The 16,168-nt window shown below is 41.0% G+C and overlaps 1 protein-coding gene across 2 annotated transcripts in view; it reads right to left on the reverse strand.

Moving 5' to 3' along the window:
- Positions 1–7,107, reverse strand: part of PHACTR1 (phosphatase and actin regulator 1) — a 318,012-nt gene extending 310,905 nt beyond the window's left edge. For both annotated transcript variants that reach the window (XM_074871786.1, XM_074871767.1), the window contains exon 1: positions 6,995–7,107. In XM_074871786.1, coding sequence (XP_074727887.1) covers positions 6,995–7,055 — 61 coding nt within the window. In that variant the 5' untranslated portion in view covers positions 7,056–7,107. The remainder of the gene's footprint in view (positions 1–6,994) is intronic.
- Between the last annotated feature and the right edge of the window lie 9,061 nt (positions 7,108–16,168).

The following is a 16,168-nucleotide window of genomic DNA, read 5'->3' on the forward strand; positions in this document are numbered from 1 at the left end:
ATATATCTAGCATTTTTTGTACATTTTAGAGGAAACATGCTTGTTCCTTGGCTGTTGTGTTCAAAGGCATAGGCTTCAGAAAACAGACTATTAAAAATAAATAAATAACCCCCCCGGCTAAATTATTATGAAATAGGGACAAGAAGCGGCCCGATTATTCAAAATTAATTTTTAATAGAAAAAAAATTAGATTTAGTTTTCAGAATCAAATTTTTTCAAGTGTGATCCATGCATAGGATTTCTAAAGTTTTTTGTATTTAGAGCTATAGAGAACTGGGTCTCAAATGTCCTAGTTTTATGCAGATATGCTACCAAGAATTAGAAGATCCTTATTTCTTCTGACTTTTATTTGGCTGACTGGATATTGAAATAAATGGATGAAAAGTAGCTGAAGTATGGTTACTGCAACTCATCAGGAGCTATTTTTATACAATTGGTGAAGCTAGGCTACCTGACTCTGTAAGCCAGACACTCTGATCGTGGCACTCAGTTGCCTGTTCCTAAATTCTCAGTAATGGGGACATGCCAGAATAGGAGGTGAGAAAGGGGGCAAAAAGTTTTAAAAGGGTAAGGAAAAGGTTGATGTTGATCAGTTACTTCCTGGGATTTAAAGGGAGGGAAATTACATCAGGAATGCACATTTGCTGTTACTAATTATTCTGTTAGTAATGATATTAGCCTAAAAACTAGTGACATCACGTGAATAAAAAAAGAAAAAGCCTTGCAAAATAACATAACTTTGAAAAGATGTTAATCTATAGGATGGATTAATCATAAAACTTTGGTGGATGGAGTATCCTAATGTTACTTTACACAGGGAACATCTGCAGTGGAATCATTCTGGATTAGGATCTGGGGATACTGCAGCAAAACGCTTTTGTAAAATGCTGGACGTAATTTAATATGCAAAAGCAGAAGGGAAGTAGCACTGAGTAGTCAGCAGTGATTAAAGTCAAACATCTAGAATGAGTCAGCACTGTATGGATTAAAATAAATGAGCAAAAGTGAAGCACAGTGAAATAACTACGTTGTGGAGACAGAATGCGAGAAGAAAATGTGGAATTAAAACTATACCTGGGAGTATTTTATTAAACCTGGAAAAATGATCAAGAAGGATTTCCTGAAATCTTTTGATCAATCATACCCTATGTGTCTATACAATCTTGTGCATCTGTTATCCCTTGACTGTATGTACTATATTTTTATTTCCATTTTTTTTCTACTTTACATTTTTTATTCACATCTTACGTTCATCAAATAGATTGCAGGAATGTTGCAACCAGTAAAAGCATACCTAACGTAAGTGGATCTGTAAATTATTTATAGATACAAAAGATGGTTTAAGATAAGCCTTAAAGAGAGTTTTGTTCAGTTATTTAAATATGCACAGTGTATCCTGCCAAATGGACTGGCAAGCAACTTCAAGGTATGTAGGAGCATCTTGGAAATACTCAACTATGCAGTTAATTTTAAGCTTCGTGCCCCCTGCTGGTGCAAAAGGAGATGAGACTGGAAAAGCGGATGCACAGGTCTCCAAGAAACTGGAAACTATTTTATCTTTGAGTCAGAAGTCGCCTGAGAGCAGAATCCGGACTCCCAGCAGCAACCGGAAGGTCCGACTGTAGCGCAGACATGGACTTAGGCAGCCCAGAGTGGCATCCTGACTGCATGATATCCAGCCTGTCCTGCCAGGTTGTGGTGTCGGGTTGCTAGAGGCACCAAGAGAGGGCGTGAGTCTTAGAGTCCCTTCCATCAGACTCGTGACTGCAGCCAAGTGCCACACACAGTCTGCAATGAGCTACTCTCCTTTTATGACGGTACCTAAAGCTTTCATTTATAATGTACTGGGCAGAAGTCATTCTTCTCTCTTAGAGTTCGTCCAGGGGGCTCCACCCCCTTGTATACAAGGGGAGGGAAAGGTTCCTCGTTTCTTAATCCTGAACAAGCCTAGATTAGAGCTAGGTACCAACGGGCAGGGCCCTGTGTGCACTCCCTGCACACAGTTTAGTTGGCTATGCTCAAGGCAGGCTCTCTGACATGGCCCAGCTGTTGGAGAGAAGCTTGAGAAGCCCTGGCCAGCTTTGGAGCTGTTTGAGAAAGCAGGAAGAAGCCTCAACAGCTGCTTCCTCCCTTCTTTTGGGAGCTGCACTTACACTGAGGCTGTTGCCCAGTTGCTGAGCGAGGCTGCGGCTGTGCCTGTGGCTGGCTACAGTCCTCACTGATCCACATCCAGACTGCTGACTTGATGTCCTGCTTGGTCTCATACCTGCCTCATCACCATGGTCCTACCTGATGATCTGGACTCTTGGCTGAACCTGGTGACCATCACCAGACCTGCCCTGCTCATGTGCTGCAGTGCTTTACCTCTCAAGTGCAGGCTGCTGCCTCTGCCCGTCTTGCTGTCTCTTGGCTCGCTTTCCCTCATGGAGCAGCCTGCTTCTGCTGCTCCACAGCATCAGCCTGCTCAGCGCTGTCAAATACAAGGTCTTTCTTTGCATGCCCCAAAGCATAACTTCTTTCAAGTAGAACTTCCAGATCAAAGCTGATGTCTCTCCAAAGTAGGCTACAGCTGAGATGGGATCTGCACGTACAGCTTTGGATTACAACTTGACCTGTTTTGGGGAAGTTACTCCCTTTCCTGATTTAGGTCCTATCTTGCTCGTCAATGTGTGATTCCTCTATGCAAACAAATGCCATTAGCACAGGCATCTTTCACTCAAATTAGCTGTCCAGGCTTTCATAATCAGTAGAAAAAATAAGGCAAGATTTATGTTATCCCAATGAAAATGTCTAAGATTAGTTGAACCCTGCTCTTAAAATTACTGTTTCTCTCCACTGATACGTACCAGGCTAGTCAGAAGTCTTAGGTGGAAACATCTTCACTGAGGACACCTAAGGGATAAGTGAGCTGAATCCTATTCCAGGCCCCATTATATACTTTCAGCCCTCATGGCTCATTCTTGGATATAAATGTATCTTCCACACACTTCAAAGGGAAAAGACTTTTTAGAAAATTGAAGTCCAGCTCCATGCTTAGATTTCAGATTCAGACTTTCCTAGGGCAAGGGGCTAGATCCAGGGGATCACAGGCCCTTCTTTCCTGCTTCTGATTTGCAGATGCGTCACCAGGCATTACGCACTTGGCAAGGACACCCCCCATCTCCTAGATCCCAACATACGGCCACAGAAGAGACAGTCAGGGAGGGCTGCGGGGCTTAGGATATTTCTGGCTTGTATCTGAAGACTACAGCCAGCTGGCTTCATTTACCAAGTTTTCTAAATCTAGATAATCGTACTGCCAGATCCAGCTTTTGTGACTTTTCCATCCCTCCTGCTTCACTTTCCTTGGAGGAAACAGGGAACAGCTGTTTGAACAGCAGATGCAGCCTGAATGGCCAAACATCCTCCGTTACGTGCTCAGCCCACGGGAGTGAGGTGATGGCTGCTTCTGGAGAAGGAGAGGATAGGAGAGGAGGCAGCTGATAAGGTAACACCTCTCTCCTCCTACCCTACAGCAGCAAAGGCAGTTCTGCAGCTTTCTGCAGGAGTAGGGATGAGGTGTGGGCGTTAGTGCAGGCAGCAACGGATAGAGAACCAGTTAGTTGCTGGGGGCCAAAACTCTGTTTCAGTCTGTTTGCTGAGGTCAGAGCATCCTGCGTTCAACTACACAAGACCTGAGGTCAGCTGGGATTTGATATCATCTGCTAGTAATGCCATCATAGCTCTTTGAGTTCCTGCTCAACATTATGCAGTCCTATTCCTTCGCTTCCACCCACAAGGAGTGGGTTCAGAGGAGAATGAGTGCTTTGCGAGCGAGTGCTTTGCAGCTGCCATTTGTAACATTGTCATATCATTCATGTGAAAACATTGGAAAGGAGGGGTTTTTATTGATCTGAAGAATCAAAGGATTAAAAGGCAGAAATCTTCAAATCTCACAGAAAGAGTAAGTGGATCATAAACCCCCATTCTACAGTCTGTAAACAGAGTATTTTGTAATGCAACAATTAATAATATAACTAAAGTAATAAATATAATGTGTTCTGATGTTGTTTCTAATTAAATGGCAGAGTACTGTAGTCTTCTTTCACTCAATTCTGTCATAATGCAGTTTTAATGCATACACACATGCTGTTTGATAGCATGATTTGCTAGTAGCATCACATTACTATATTAACATCAAATAGTTACTTGTGATCCCATTAGGCAGATCTGGTGATGATGCTTTCTTGCAGACCTCTTATTCAGTTCCAAACTAGCTACTTGAGCGATGCTATTTATGGCGGATGGGTGCCTCACATTCAGTGTATTTTTTCTGGTTTTTCAGAAAGTTATAGTTAACGCAGTTTGACTGTTTCTCAGAAGGCGGATAAGGAAAGAAATATGTTATTTTTGCCCATGTTTGGAGAAATCATGCCATTATCTCATATAGAAATGCCTGTTCTGTGGAAGACAGCCTTAAAATTTGGCACAAGGTACAAGGACGACAGGAGTTATCAGAGCTGTAGAGGCAGCATCAATGCACACTCAATAGGGTTGAGTTCCTTGTTATGTACAGGGGGTAGGGTAGCTCAGAGGAAGGGGATGATACTGTCAAGAAGTCTGGGGCTAAGGATGGTGATAAAGGCATTTGCTACAGGAAACCTTGATGAGTTTCAGCTCTTCTAGAGGTTTATCATTTGGCTTGCTGAAGCCATCTCTGTCACCTCCGAGATGCTCAGTGCTACTTCAGACAGTGAAAGCCTCCTGAAAATTCTCTCTGCAGAGGCCACATTTCATCTCTCACACCTGCTGCTAGTGGGGTTGTCCATCCATCCTTCCCCTTGAGCACCTCTCCTGTTGCCAGGCGGCTGCTGTGTTGCAGCATGTGAGAATGTAGAGCAGGAGCATTGTCACTTCTGTGCTCAGAGCAATTTCCCTGCTGGCACCCAGCCTGTTGGGAAGCAGCTGACCTCAAACACAGAGAAATGAAGAGAGGGAAGAGTACTAGAGTTTGGGGAAGAGATCTCACAAGCATGTGAGGTAAGAGATGTGAAGGACAGGAGCTGGGGAAAATGCAGTAAAAGGAGCAAAGAGAAAGGTGCAAAGTTGAAGGGGACAGAGCATAAGTGCAGAATGGCTCATACCAATGTACTGCTTCCAGTTGTGGAGGTAATTAGGGTCTGGGAGCCTCTGTATTATGCTGTGATGCACAGTGGAAGCATGTCATTAGCGTCTTTCATAAAATGTTCACAAGCAGGGGGACAAAAAGTCCCCAAGTCTCAGTGCTGGTTCCTACTTGTTTTGGCCAAGGGATAGAAGCCTGCATGACAGATCTAAAGGTCAACCCCCTGCTGATGACATTTGTATCAAGGAATACAGTTCTGCCCGACGGACTTTTTTCCTCATTTTGCATTTAAAAAAAAAAACAAAATAATTGCATTGAAACAAAGAATCAACAAGGTGCTAAGGTTAAAATTTCAGTCATGCATCTAGCTGATCAGTACAAAAATTTCTGTATGTGCTAACAATATAATTTCTCCAAGTCTGGGTAAGATAATGTTTTTGTCCCTTGCCTTCTTGGAAATACTTACACTGAAGGTTGCCTGTGCAACTCTTATCAGTCACCTTGTGGACATTACTTTAATAGACTTTCACTGCATGAATACAAATTCTGTCTTCCATAGTCCCCTCTGTACCTTGCAATGCACAGGGATGCTGTTGATAAATTGCTGTAGCTTTATAAAGCAGTAAATTGTAGATTCCTGAATTTTAGTTTCTATGGAATATAAAGGGGTTTGTTCTCACAGGGATGATCAAAGAACTTATTTTAATATTACTTCTGTAGCAGTGCTTAGGTGTCCATTACATGGAGAGATGGAGAAAAAACCAGAAAACTCTGTCATTGCTCTCAGCCGATTTTTTTCCCTGATTTTGAGGTGCTTAGCATTTGCTTGTGTTGTTCATTGCAGGAGGCTGTGTTGTGACAAGAAAGGTTTTCTGTGACTTGTACAGATGAAAATGTATCACAACAACTGGGGCAGCAACTGGGCAATGCAACAGCACCTCAGCTGAGCCAAAGGTTAGAGGTGGTACTGATCCCTGTGTATCCTGGGATGATGGCATCCCCTGGGTGGATTAGGTCTTGCTCTGGGAGAATGGCCTTCAGAGGGAAGGCAGAACTCTGTTAGCCGGACTTTGAATTTGATTAGCAACTGATGAAATTAATGGTGGAAAAAAGCTGGATTGTGTTCTCAGAAAACAGGCAGTATGTAAAAATTAAGGCGGCTGATAGAGCTACTTGGTTCTTACAGTTTTTTTCAATTTAATATGGTGTTTAAAGTTCAAGGAACAAAAAAGCCCTTCGCTCTGAAATTGCAAGTTTTCTCCAAAAATAGAGCTGGTGAGAAAAATGTGAACTGACTTTACCAAAAATATCTATGTCATGAACAAGTCTCGACTACATTAAAGCAAAGAAGCTTTATTACTCTTTCCCTCTCTCACACTGCTGGTGCTTGGTGGGGGCCAGCGTTTCACAGGGAAGGATGCAGACACTGGTGTATGCATACAGTATGCTGGACTGCCTCAGGGCTTTCCCAAACCAGTTATTCCTGCAGCACTGAATAACACCACATTATGATCCTGACAGCATCAACAAGCGAGAAGGAAGGGGAAGGACGCCACAGGCTTACACAGCAAGCAGCAGGCCACTGTTGTGCCCTCTGACTTGTCCATTTGGGTTCTGCAACACCAGAGTCTGCATCTTGACAGTTCCTTTTGCTCCTGCTGCGCATTCAACAGCTCTCACAGCTTTTCCTTATCCTCTGAGAGGGCAGATCAACCCTATCATTACTCCTCTTGTAATCCCTTTTACACCCCATGCATTTGAATGGCTTTCCCTATGGCCTCTGTACACTTCAGTAGGTCAGTCACAAGGGCTGGCCTTTGTCTGGCCCTGTACATCTTAACTGTACAGTTAAAATAGTAATTTTTCTGAGTCAGTACCAGAGTTTCTTACCTTGAGCTCCTTGACTGTAAAACAGTCTGTGAGCAGACTCGACATCCAAAAAGTAGTCCATTTTGAAGGAACTTTATGTTTGCTTACAACACTCCGGTATGGATGATCAGTCAGATTCCTGGGAAAGATTACAGAGATGTCAGACGGAAAAAAGCTGATGAGTTTCTTTGTGGAAAGAACTGTGTAGGCAGTCACTAAAGTGCTTCATTTGGCATATTAGGGTCAATGCATTTCCAAATAACTATTCATAGAACTTCATAAGTATCCTCTTCTATTTTAGGATGTTTGGTTTAAATTCTTGTCTAAAGACATAAAAGTCCTACTGCAGTATTAGCAAGATTCCTAGTACAATCACCTTTATTCTAGTCAGTCTCCATTTATTACAATACATACTTAGATTCACCTGCTTGTTACATTTGCTCTTAAAAAGAAGATCAGAAAAGCTTGCGGCAGGGACCTCCTTTAGCCAGATTCACAGCCAGCACCTCCGAGTAGGCACTACTGTAGCAGACTACATTAAAGATAGCATTTGCGCCACTTACACCAAAACAGTGCACTAGAAGGGAAGACACAATATTCTGGATATTTCATTCCACCTAAATGACCAGAAGCCAACATTGCCTTCCTTCTCCCCTCTTACCGACCAGAAGTAGGAACAGAACATCCCACTGTCAGTTTTAAAAGATGTGTTAAAAGCAATCATTAAGAAATAGTAGGCTACTCTTAGCACTCACTGCTTCTTAGCTAAGGTTTATATTTTCAGCATTCTTCTGAACCTCAGATCTGTCCAGATCCTAGATTACAACTGTCCAAGATATACACTGAATCAGGTTTGCCTCTGCCAGGCAGACTTCCTGGAATTATGCACATTATCGTGACCCTTCTCCAGCCTTCTTGCTACCTTCTACATTTTCTTCTACTCTCAACAACTCACATAAAAAACCCCAGGATTTTCAGAAAACACACAAGTCAATTCTCTCCTCCACACCTCAGTTAGCTATGGCATATAATCATAGGCATACAAACAGCTCTGCACAACGTTTATTTTAAGACAGACAGAGAGAAATACCTCTAGTCCTTTTCCATGCAAACCTAACAAAGGTTTGGGGTGGGGAATCTGACCCCTGCTTCAAGCAATTCCTTTAATTGCGTTGGCAAAGGTCAGGAAACCAGAGGTCCAGAGCTTTCCCTTTTTCCTTCGATTCAGTTTTCATCGATCAACATGCAGTCCTTTCTAAAATTCAGAAGCCTATCCTGATGAGAAAACTTTTAAAATTCCTCAGCAATTCACTTCACTGTAGCACTCCCAAACCAGAAACGATACTTACTGCAGAGTATCAAGAGCTGCCTGGCAGTGGTGTAAGCTCCAGTAGTTTCAAGGAGGGTTTCTTTGATCTTACTAAATGTCCCCAGTGTAAGCAAACAATTTTGATTGTTTGATTGGAACTCTGATGAATAATGCATAACGTCAACTGGACTTCCTTTATCAGATAAAAATGGCCAGGAGATGTTGTTACTTAGCAACAGGAGGTGACACTACGATCATCTCCCCCACTCCCCCTCACCCTTCATACTGAAAAATTAAGTCCCTGGTTTTGATTTGGTAAAAACTTTCCCAAGGAAAAAAAAAAAAAAATCTACATCAAGTTTCTGTAAGAATTTGTTTTTCACTCTGATCTTCCTTATTGCATCTCGTATTCTGAGATATTTTTAAGTGTTTCATAATGATTAACCGTAAACATTGTATTTTGTCTAATAATTTGCTTTCAGTAAGTAAAATATCTACTTTCTCCACCATTTACCACAAGGGTAATGAGATTGTTAAATGTTTTGCTATGAATGTAATGCAAATAACATCTTGAAAAGATTAATTTCTTATCTGGTACTGCTTGTTGGACAAGGCAGACAGAAAAAGCAACACACAAAATGTTTCAGTGATGCTATGAAATATATAGATTATCCAGAAACATTTCTTATTACAGAATTCCTACTTTAAGTAATTCATTCATTCTTGAAGGAGCTCTAACATCTGATACAAGCATTCTCGAGGAATCATTGCGTTTCTGCTTAAGATACAGCCTTTTACAAAATACATGATGTAGCTTTTTTCATGAAATACACATTGATAAAAAGCCAAAACACTGTGAAAGGTTTTTAAAATAAATAAATAAAATCAGCTGCAGGAGATAAGTACTTACCAGTGTTACTGACCTCTTTCCATCCTACTGTCATGGAATAAGACTAAGCAAATGCAACCCAGTCTGTGAGCCAGAATGAACAGCTTCTAATTTTCACTTCAACCTCGAAATCAAGAGTACTGAATAGAGAAAGGTGACGGATCTGCTGTTTTATATTATGATGAAATGAAAGCTCTTAGCACGGATCTGAGAAGAACTGCTTTTTTTTATACTACATTAGCCTGCTAATTTGAGGAAAGTGAAAGGCTTTGTTTTACTGTCTTTTATCTGTTCTCTTTGCTACCCCCACAATTTAATTTGCATTTAAAATTATTCTTATGTCTCCACTGCACTCCAAGGTATGGAGCATTTTCTAATCACGATGAATGTTCAGTGTGTTTTTTGTGCAATGCCACTTTTATTCTGAGCCAGAAACATGGTGAGTAATTATAATTGCCAGCTATTTTCTAGAATGAAATACAGAGTGGTTGTCTGATGCAGTTTCTGATTTTTCCTCCATTTAGCAGTACATTGCAACAAACTACTCAGTCAAAGCATCAGTAAAAACATAAATCAAATAGCACAGTGTCATGGCATGATAGCTTAAACATGCATATCCACAGACTGTGAAAGCAGAATACGTTTCTACTGAGATCTTTTCAATTATAATTTGCCTTTCCCAAGTTTGAAAGTGGGCTTCAATGGTTAATAAACTGAAATGTAGCACAGTTATCTCTTGGTGGCTTCCAGTTTATCTAGTTTAGCATTACTGGAGCTGCACATTGTTTGGAATCCTGATGAAGCCAGGCACTAGGGGCTAACAAGGGCCATGCTATTAAGTTGCGCAGGCATCCCTCACAAGAGGGCCAGGACCTTGCTTCTTCCAGCAGGTCCTCGTGTAGTTTCCCAAAGCCTGATTTTGGAAGTGGATTGGAAATTGAAGAAGGCAGTGATAAAGTGATCCTCTGAGAAATTTAGAGTCAGAAGTTCTAGCCAAGAGATGTGGCAGGAAGCAATCAGGCTTAGTCTTCCCATATTTGCAGAAATTCTGCTCAAAAGGTCAGGTATAAATGCCCTCTGAAATTCATTGCCACCAAACGTTATTGGTGCTCAAAACTGTGGGTTCTGAAACGTTAGATTTTCATTTCAGTATCAGAAAACTCTGTATCAGGTGGCATAGGCTTTTTCTGGCTTTTAAGAAACCCAGGAAGATAAATAAACCCCGAGAGTACAGGTTTTTGGTGCAGGTTAGAAAGTAAGAATCCCTGTGAGCAGATTACTCATGGGTTTCCACTCTTAAGATTTCTTACATGCTTCTTCAAAGCACCCAGAGAGTATCAAAAATAAAGGTGAACTATATGAACTCCAGGTAGAATCTGGTATGGCTGTTCCTACACTGGCACCCCACTAAATATGTCTGGATTGAGTAGGCGTCTCAGAGTGCCACCTTAGTGGTCGATCTGGCTTATGCAAACTGCGCTCCTGTTTTCAGAGGTGTGACAAACATTTTTGCTCCTAAACACAAATTAAAGCAAAAACGAACAGCAAGAACACTGCAAGCCACCTTCTTTGCATTTTGGAGAGTTGCTAGCACCTTCCTCTCTGCGTTTTGGAGAGTTTTTATGTGCCATGATGACTACTGAGCATTAGGTCCCTCCAAGCTGTCCTCTGGTAATTTTTGTATCCGTTATCTTATGAACCAGTGGCCAGTTGCCTGTTTAGCCCAGCTGACCTTCTTCAATAGAAAACCAGAAAAAAGAAGAAAGGCTGGCAACAGAGACACAAAAGGAAAAATGGAAGACAGGAGAACACTATACCTCACTCGCTCCAAGGATCATATCTGCTTGTTTTCAAGCAATATGGAATACTACTTTTTTTTTTTTTTTTCCCCTGGGGGTACTGGATCTCCCAGTCAGAAGGAGGCTGAAAAAAATACAACCTTGCATGCTGAAGAATATTTTTTATCACCTGTCCTTTAGCCTTTAGTGTGTCCTTCTGATCCTCTTTGCCATCACCCTTTCAATCTGCATTGTCATCTTCCACCATGACTGACAAGCATAGTTATTGAAATCACCGGCAGCCTCTCTACTGACCATTACAAGATCATCCATCTTGATACCTTCATCCATATCAGGGATTTACAGTTCACTTTAAATTATAGTGCAGCAGTTCTGACAGCTGCTAAGAGCTCACTCTGACTAGGGGGTACTTAGCAACAAGAAAGATAACAGTGCCTTTATATTTATATGCTTCTGTGGCATTCATCACCATGAGGGAAATCCTTACCTGCCTGGTTACAAAGTCTTTAGGATGGTAGCATGGGCTCAGATTTGACCCGCGGTCCAGAGAGAATTCTACCATCAGAAAGAGAAATCCATTACCTCCAGTTCAGTTGAAAAGCCTCCATGTCTAGAAAAATGTTCAGGTGAAAGAGATCTAGCTCCTCCAGATCAGGTTTCACATATCCTTGAGGGTCACTCTGAAAGTTTTGTACAGCTCTTAAGCTAATGCACAGGGCATTGAGATGTGTACTTGGACCTGATTTCTAAAAAACAGCATAGCACCTCAGGAGTCAGGACAGGGAAGGACAGCAGTAGCCAGAGCCAGAAACTGTACTCTCCAACTCTTTGAACGCTTCCCTGTGCTCTGTCAAGCCCTGGAGCCAGACTTGCAAAACCTCTGCTATTGATCATACCTCTTATCAGCACAGATCACTATTCAGGGTAAGGGGTGCAATGATTTTGTAACGTGCACAGATGCCCATGGAGGACTAGACTGAGACTGAACTCTTTGTGAGCTAGACCATAAAACTAACCAACTGACCTCTGCTAAAGAAATACTTGGGAAAAAACTGTCATGCTTTGGAAAAATCTGAAGTTGGCATTCCTCATCATGAGCTTAAGTAACCTACTGCATCACATTTGACTTTTTCCCAAATTAAAAAAAGAAAACCAAATGAAAAAAAAAATGAAGAGGAAAGTAATTGAACACTTGCCATTTAAAAGGAGTGAGTAGCCTTCTGGTTTTCTAACAGTCAGATAAATGTAGGCATAGGGCTGGGGTTTTTTCCTACCCTGAACTCTCTATTCAGAACATAACTGTTACTGTAATGACTCAGAGCTTTAGAAAAAAAGCCTGCTGCTGACAAACACTAATATTAACCTGAAAGAAAGTGGGAGAGAGAATGTAATGTGTGACTGAAGAAGTGTAGGCAAGGTGATTATTACAGAGAGTTGTTTCCTGAGGGATACATTCAGAATAAAGGAAGAATATAAAAGTTTAAGCCCCTAAGCTGTGAAGAATGGGTTTTTTTGAAATTATAATTATCAGTCTTGTGCTTAGATATATTAAAAAGAGAGGATTGCTAGCAAAATTAGGACACAAATATGTTCTCTATTTCTTATTTGTAATACAAGACAAATATTATGATGCACACAACATACAATAAAACACAAAAATATTCAAATGAGGGTTACAGATGCTTTACAGTGATAAAGACTAATGTTGATGCTTTCAGAAATTTCTACAAATTTTGTAGAATTCCATCTTGGTGTCCTCAGGCTGAAACCACTTAGGAACTTTAAGAGAGTTGTCCAGAAGAAGAGGTACTCCCAGTGCAGAGGTATTTATTTTTAATGCTTCTGCCATAAAAATTATCAATATCTGGAAACACTGAAGAGAGCATAATGGTAGCCCTGATTCTTGAAATCAATGAAAGATTTGGTTTGGGCTTTCATAGCATTGGGATCACATTCTTGTTATTTAGCTCCAAAGCAAGCACTGCATGGATTCCAATGCAGAAAAGATGAGCTTGAAAAGAGGGAGCTCCAGCATCCCGTGTCATGATCAAGAAACTCAAGAAGTTGCTAGTTGAGAAAATCTTAAAAGTGCTGTCATAGAGAACAAAGGTTAGCTATCCTGCATAGAAAAAGTCTATTCTAAGATGATATATGGCAGTTTGATACGCCTTCATTTGAGGGAGGAGAGGTTGAAGTCATAATTATATGATAAACATATTAGAGAAGAGAGATTTTGGGAGAGCACGTATGTTAAAACCTAATCGTTCAGGCAGAAATTCTTCAGCATTAATAGACCTTTGTCATCCTCTTCAATTACATGACCAGGTTATTTTTTTTCTATAACAAACTACACAAATATAGGAATGGAAGAAGAGGAAATTCCCCTAATTCATTCCCATGGGTGAGTTGGTGGAAGGAGAGAGACGCAGAGCTATCTGTGGCAGGGGAAGTGGGTGAAACTAGTAAACTAGATCTTCTGGGTAAGCCTTCGTCCATTGCCCCACCAGCATGCAGCAGTCGTGGAGGTGGAGGCATCCCTTTCAGCTTCCTACTCACTTTTCAAGGAGTTCTGGCAAAGGAATTTTAAAAGGATTAGAAGAGGCAGCTGGAAACAGTGACAGATGGACCACAAAATCATCAATCCTCTGTGCCTTCCTGGGACTGAGCAGTCACCAGACCCTGAGCTATGCCCCATGCAAAGGACAGTGCAAATGGCCAAAGATGTAACAGGGAATGCCTTTAATTTGCGCTAACACAGGTACCGATGATCTCAGTCTTAACCTTCATTGAAAGAAAGGGAAAAACAGCACGGGGAAACTGGAAACAAATGTATGCTTACAGTCTCCTGATGGCCATTGAGAAATTGCACTGCTAGTGGACATTTCTAAATCTGGTTTCAGTTGGTTGCTGGTTTAAAAGGGATAAACAATTCTGAAGTAACTGAGCAGCTGGACATAAATACAGTAACGTGATTACGCTTGATAAAAATCTAGGAATTGCAGTCTGGTTAGAACAAAATCAAATGACTTCTTGCCAACTGACTTACGTAAGGCAAAGACATAACTATGGAGTACTAATGAAGTTACAAGGTGTAGTCCTCAGATAACATCATGAGATTTAATATTCATAGGGCACTGTGCATACATAGATAAATAATGCATATGAATGCCAGTCTCTGAATAATTTACATAAAAATCAATCTCCTTTCCTGTTTCTACACTGTGTTATCCTCCAAAAGCTGCATTAACTTCTGATACAGTTTTCAAAAGTGTTTGGCCTATGGTTTTTATAACTGACTTCCCTAGGAAGACAGATCAGTGATGAGACTTTCAGAAAAAACATCCACCTGTCTTACATTTCCTACCCTGTGTTTCTCTGGAGCTACCAAGGAGCCACATCTTTTGCAGTGGGAATATTTATAGGACTTGTAATGAAACAGATGAAGGTAATTGACAAAATCATCCAGGTATCTTGAGTATTCCTGGACACATACTACTGTACCTCACTGGAGTGATTCTAAAGTTTGCATGTTTGGACAAAGGATTTTTATGTGCACAAGTTGGATATTTTTGTGCATTTCAAATATGTAAGTATCTGCAACTACATTTTGCTGTGCTTTCCATACTTTATTGAAGGATTTAATCCTGCATAATGCAGGTCTATGCAATGTCAAAAATGATGAGCAAGATAACAAGCCAGAAGAACCTAATTCTTTCTTAATGATAATGAGACTGCAGAGCTGTCAAGTTACTTCTGCCTGGTAGCAAAAGTATGGCCTAAAAAAGGAGTATGTATTGCAGCTACGTGTTCCATTAGCATGATGGGGGCTACACGAGTTCTCCTGTCTCCTCAGACATGCCTGCTTTCTGCCCATATCCTCCTCCTTTTCACCATATATCACAGGCTCAGGCGAGTACTTCAGACTCTTCATGTTGTTCGTGATTTCAAAGAACTTCTGCTTGCCTTTGAGAAAAACCTCTTTGCACTTTCAGTAGGAATTTGTAGGACTAAACCAAATTTGCATTTGACCATGGAACAGCTAATGCAGATCCTCTCCTCCAGTTTCTTCAGCTTGACAGAAGATCAGATCTTTTACAGAACACCAGACTGGAAACATTTTCTAAAGAACATCAGCCAAGGACAGTTCCAGTGTTTTATGTGGGTTGCACTTATTTTCAGTCAACCCCATCGAGAAGAAAAATAATGCATTTATTCTGTTACCCAAGTTTCCCTAATTATTAGAGACACTACAGTCACATTAGTGAGGTGTATCCCCATGAACTGACAGAACAGCATTGTACAGGCAGACTACAAATAATTGACCTGACAAATGACATTTCACAGTCTATGGGTGGTCTTCTCAAAATAACATTCAGTGTTTGCTTAGTGCCCCCCAGGCTGATAAGTAATTTTAATAAAACATTGTCTTTGAGAGATTGAAATAAAAAGGCTCTTGTGGCACAAACTAGAAGTTAGATTTAAAAAAACCCATAATTTCACATGTGCTTGTTTAAAAACTTACTGAAAATCAATGGAAAGTCCAGTGAATTTAGATTAGACTCAGTAAGTACAGTGCCTCAGTTTCATTCCTTACAGGGCAGATCCTTCTCTTATGGACTACCTTCAGAAACACTGAAAGTTATAACGTTAAGCCTCCTGATTAACTCTCATTTGCATATTGTGTAGTAGCAATTTCTGAACCATTTACATTTTTTAGTTAGCACAACCAGCAAGTCTCCCTTGTGTGGTACTCATACCATCCACACAAAAATTCCAAGGACCTGAATGCCAGCAAACCATACAGCTGCCATCCTACTCCTGGTCACGCTTGGCATGAATGATAGTTTTAACATCAGATGACTGCAGGCTTAGATCACATGCCAAGATACACGACTCACACCTCTTAGCTTTTTGACGTGATTGCGTGGGAGCTCATAGTGTAACTATAAATCCAGGGCTTGCTTTCTGTTGATTTCCGATATTCAAGCCAAGTGAATGTTAAGGTGAGCAAATAGAAAAGCCTGGCCTGACAACCAGGTCTCACCAGTTCTGTTGTAATTGGGGTGTGCACAGCAGTAATTGCAGGACATGCTATTCCTTGGGTTACTACTGCAGCAGATTTACAGATACTGCTCAGGAGGGGTTGCCGTGATAGCTCCCGTGTTGCACAACAGAAGGAAATTTGAAGCTCAGAGCAG

The sequence above is a fragment of the Strix uralensis genome, chromosome 1, assembly GCF_047716275.1.
Source record: "Strix uralensis isolate ZFMK-TIS-50842 chromosome 1, bStrUra1, whole genome shotgun sequence".
NCBI classification, from domain to species: Eukaryota; Metazoa; Chordata; class Aves; order Strigiformes; family Strigidae; genus Strix; species Strix uralensis.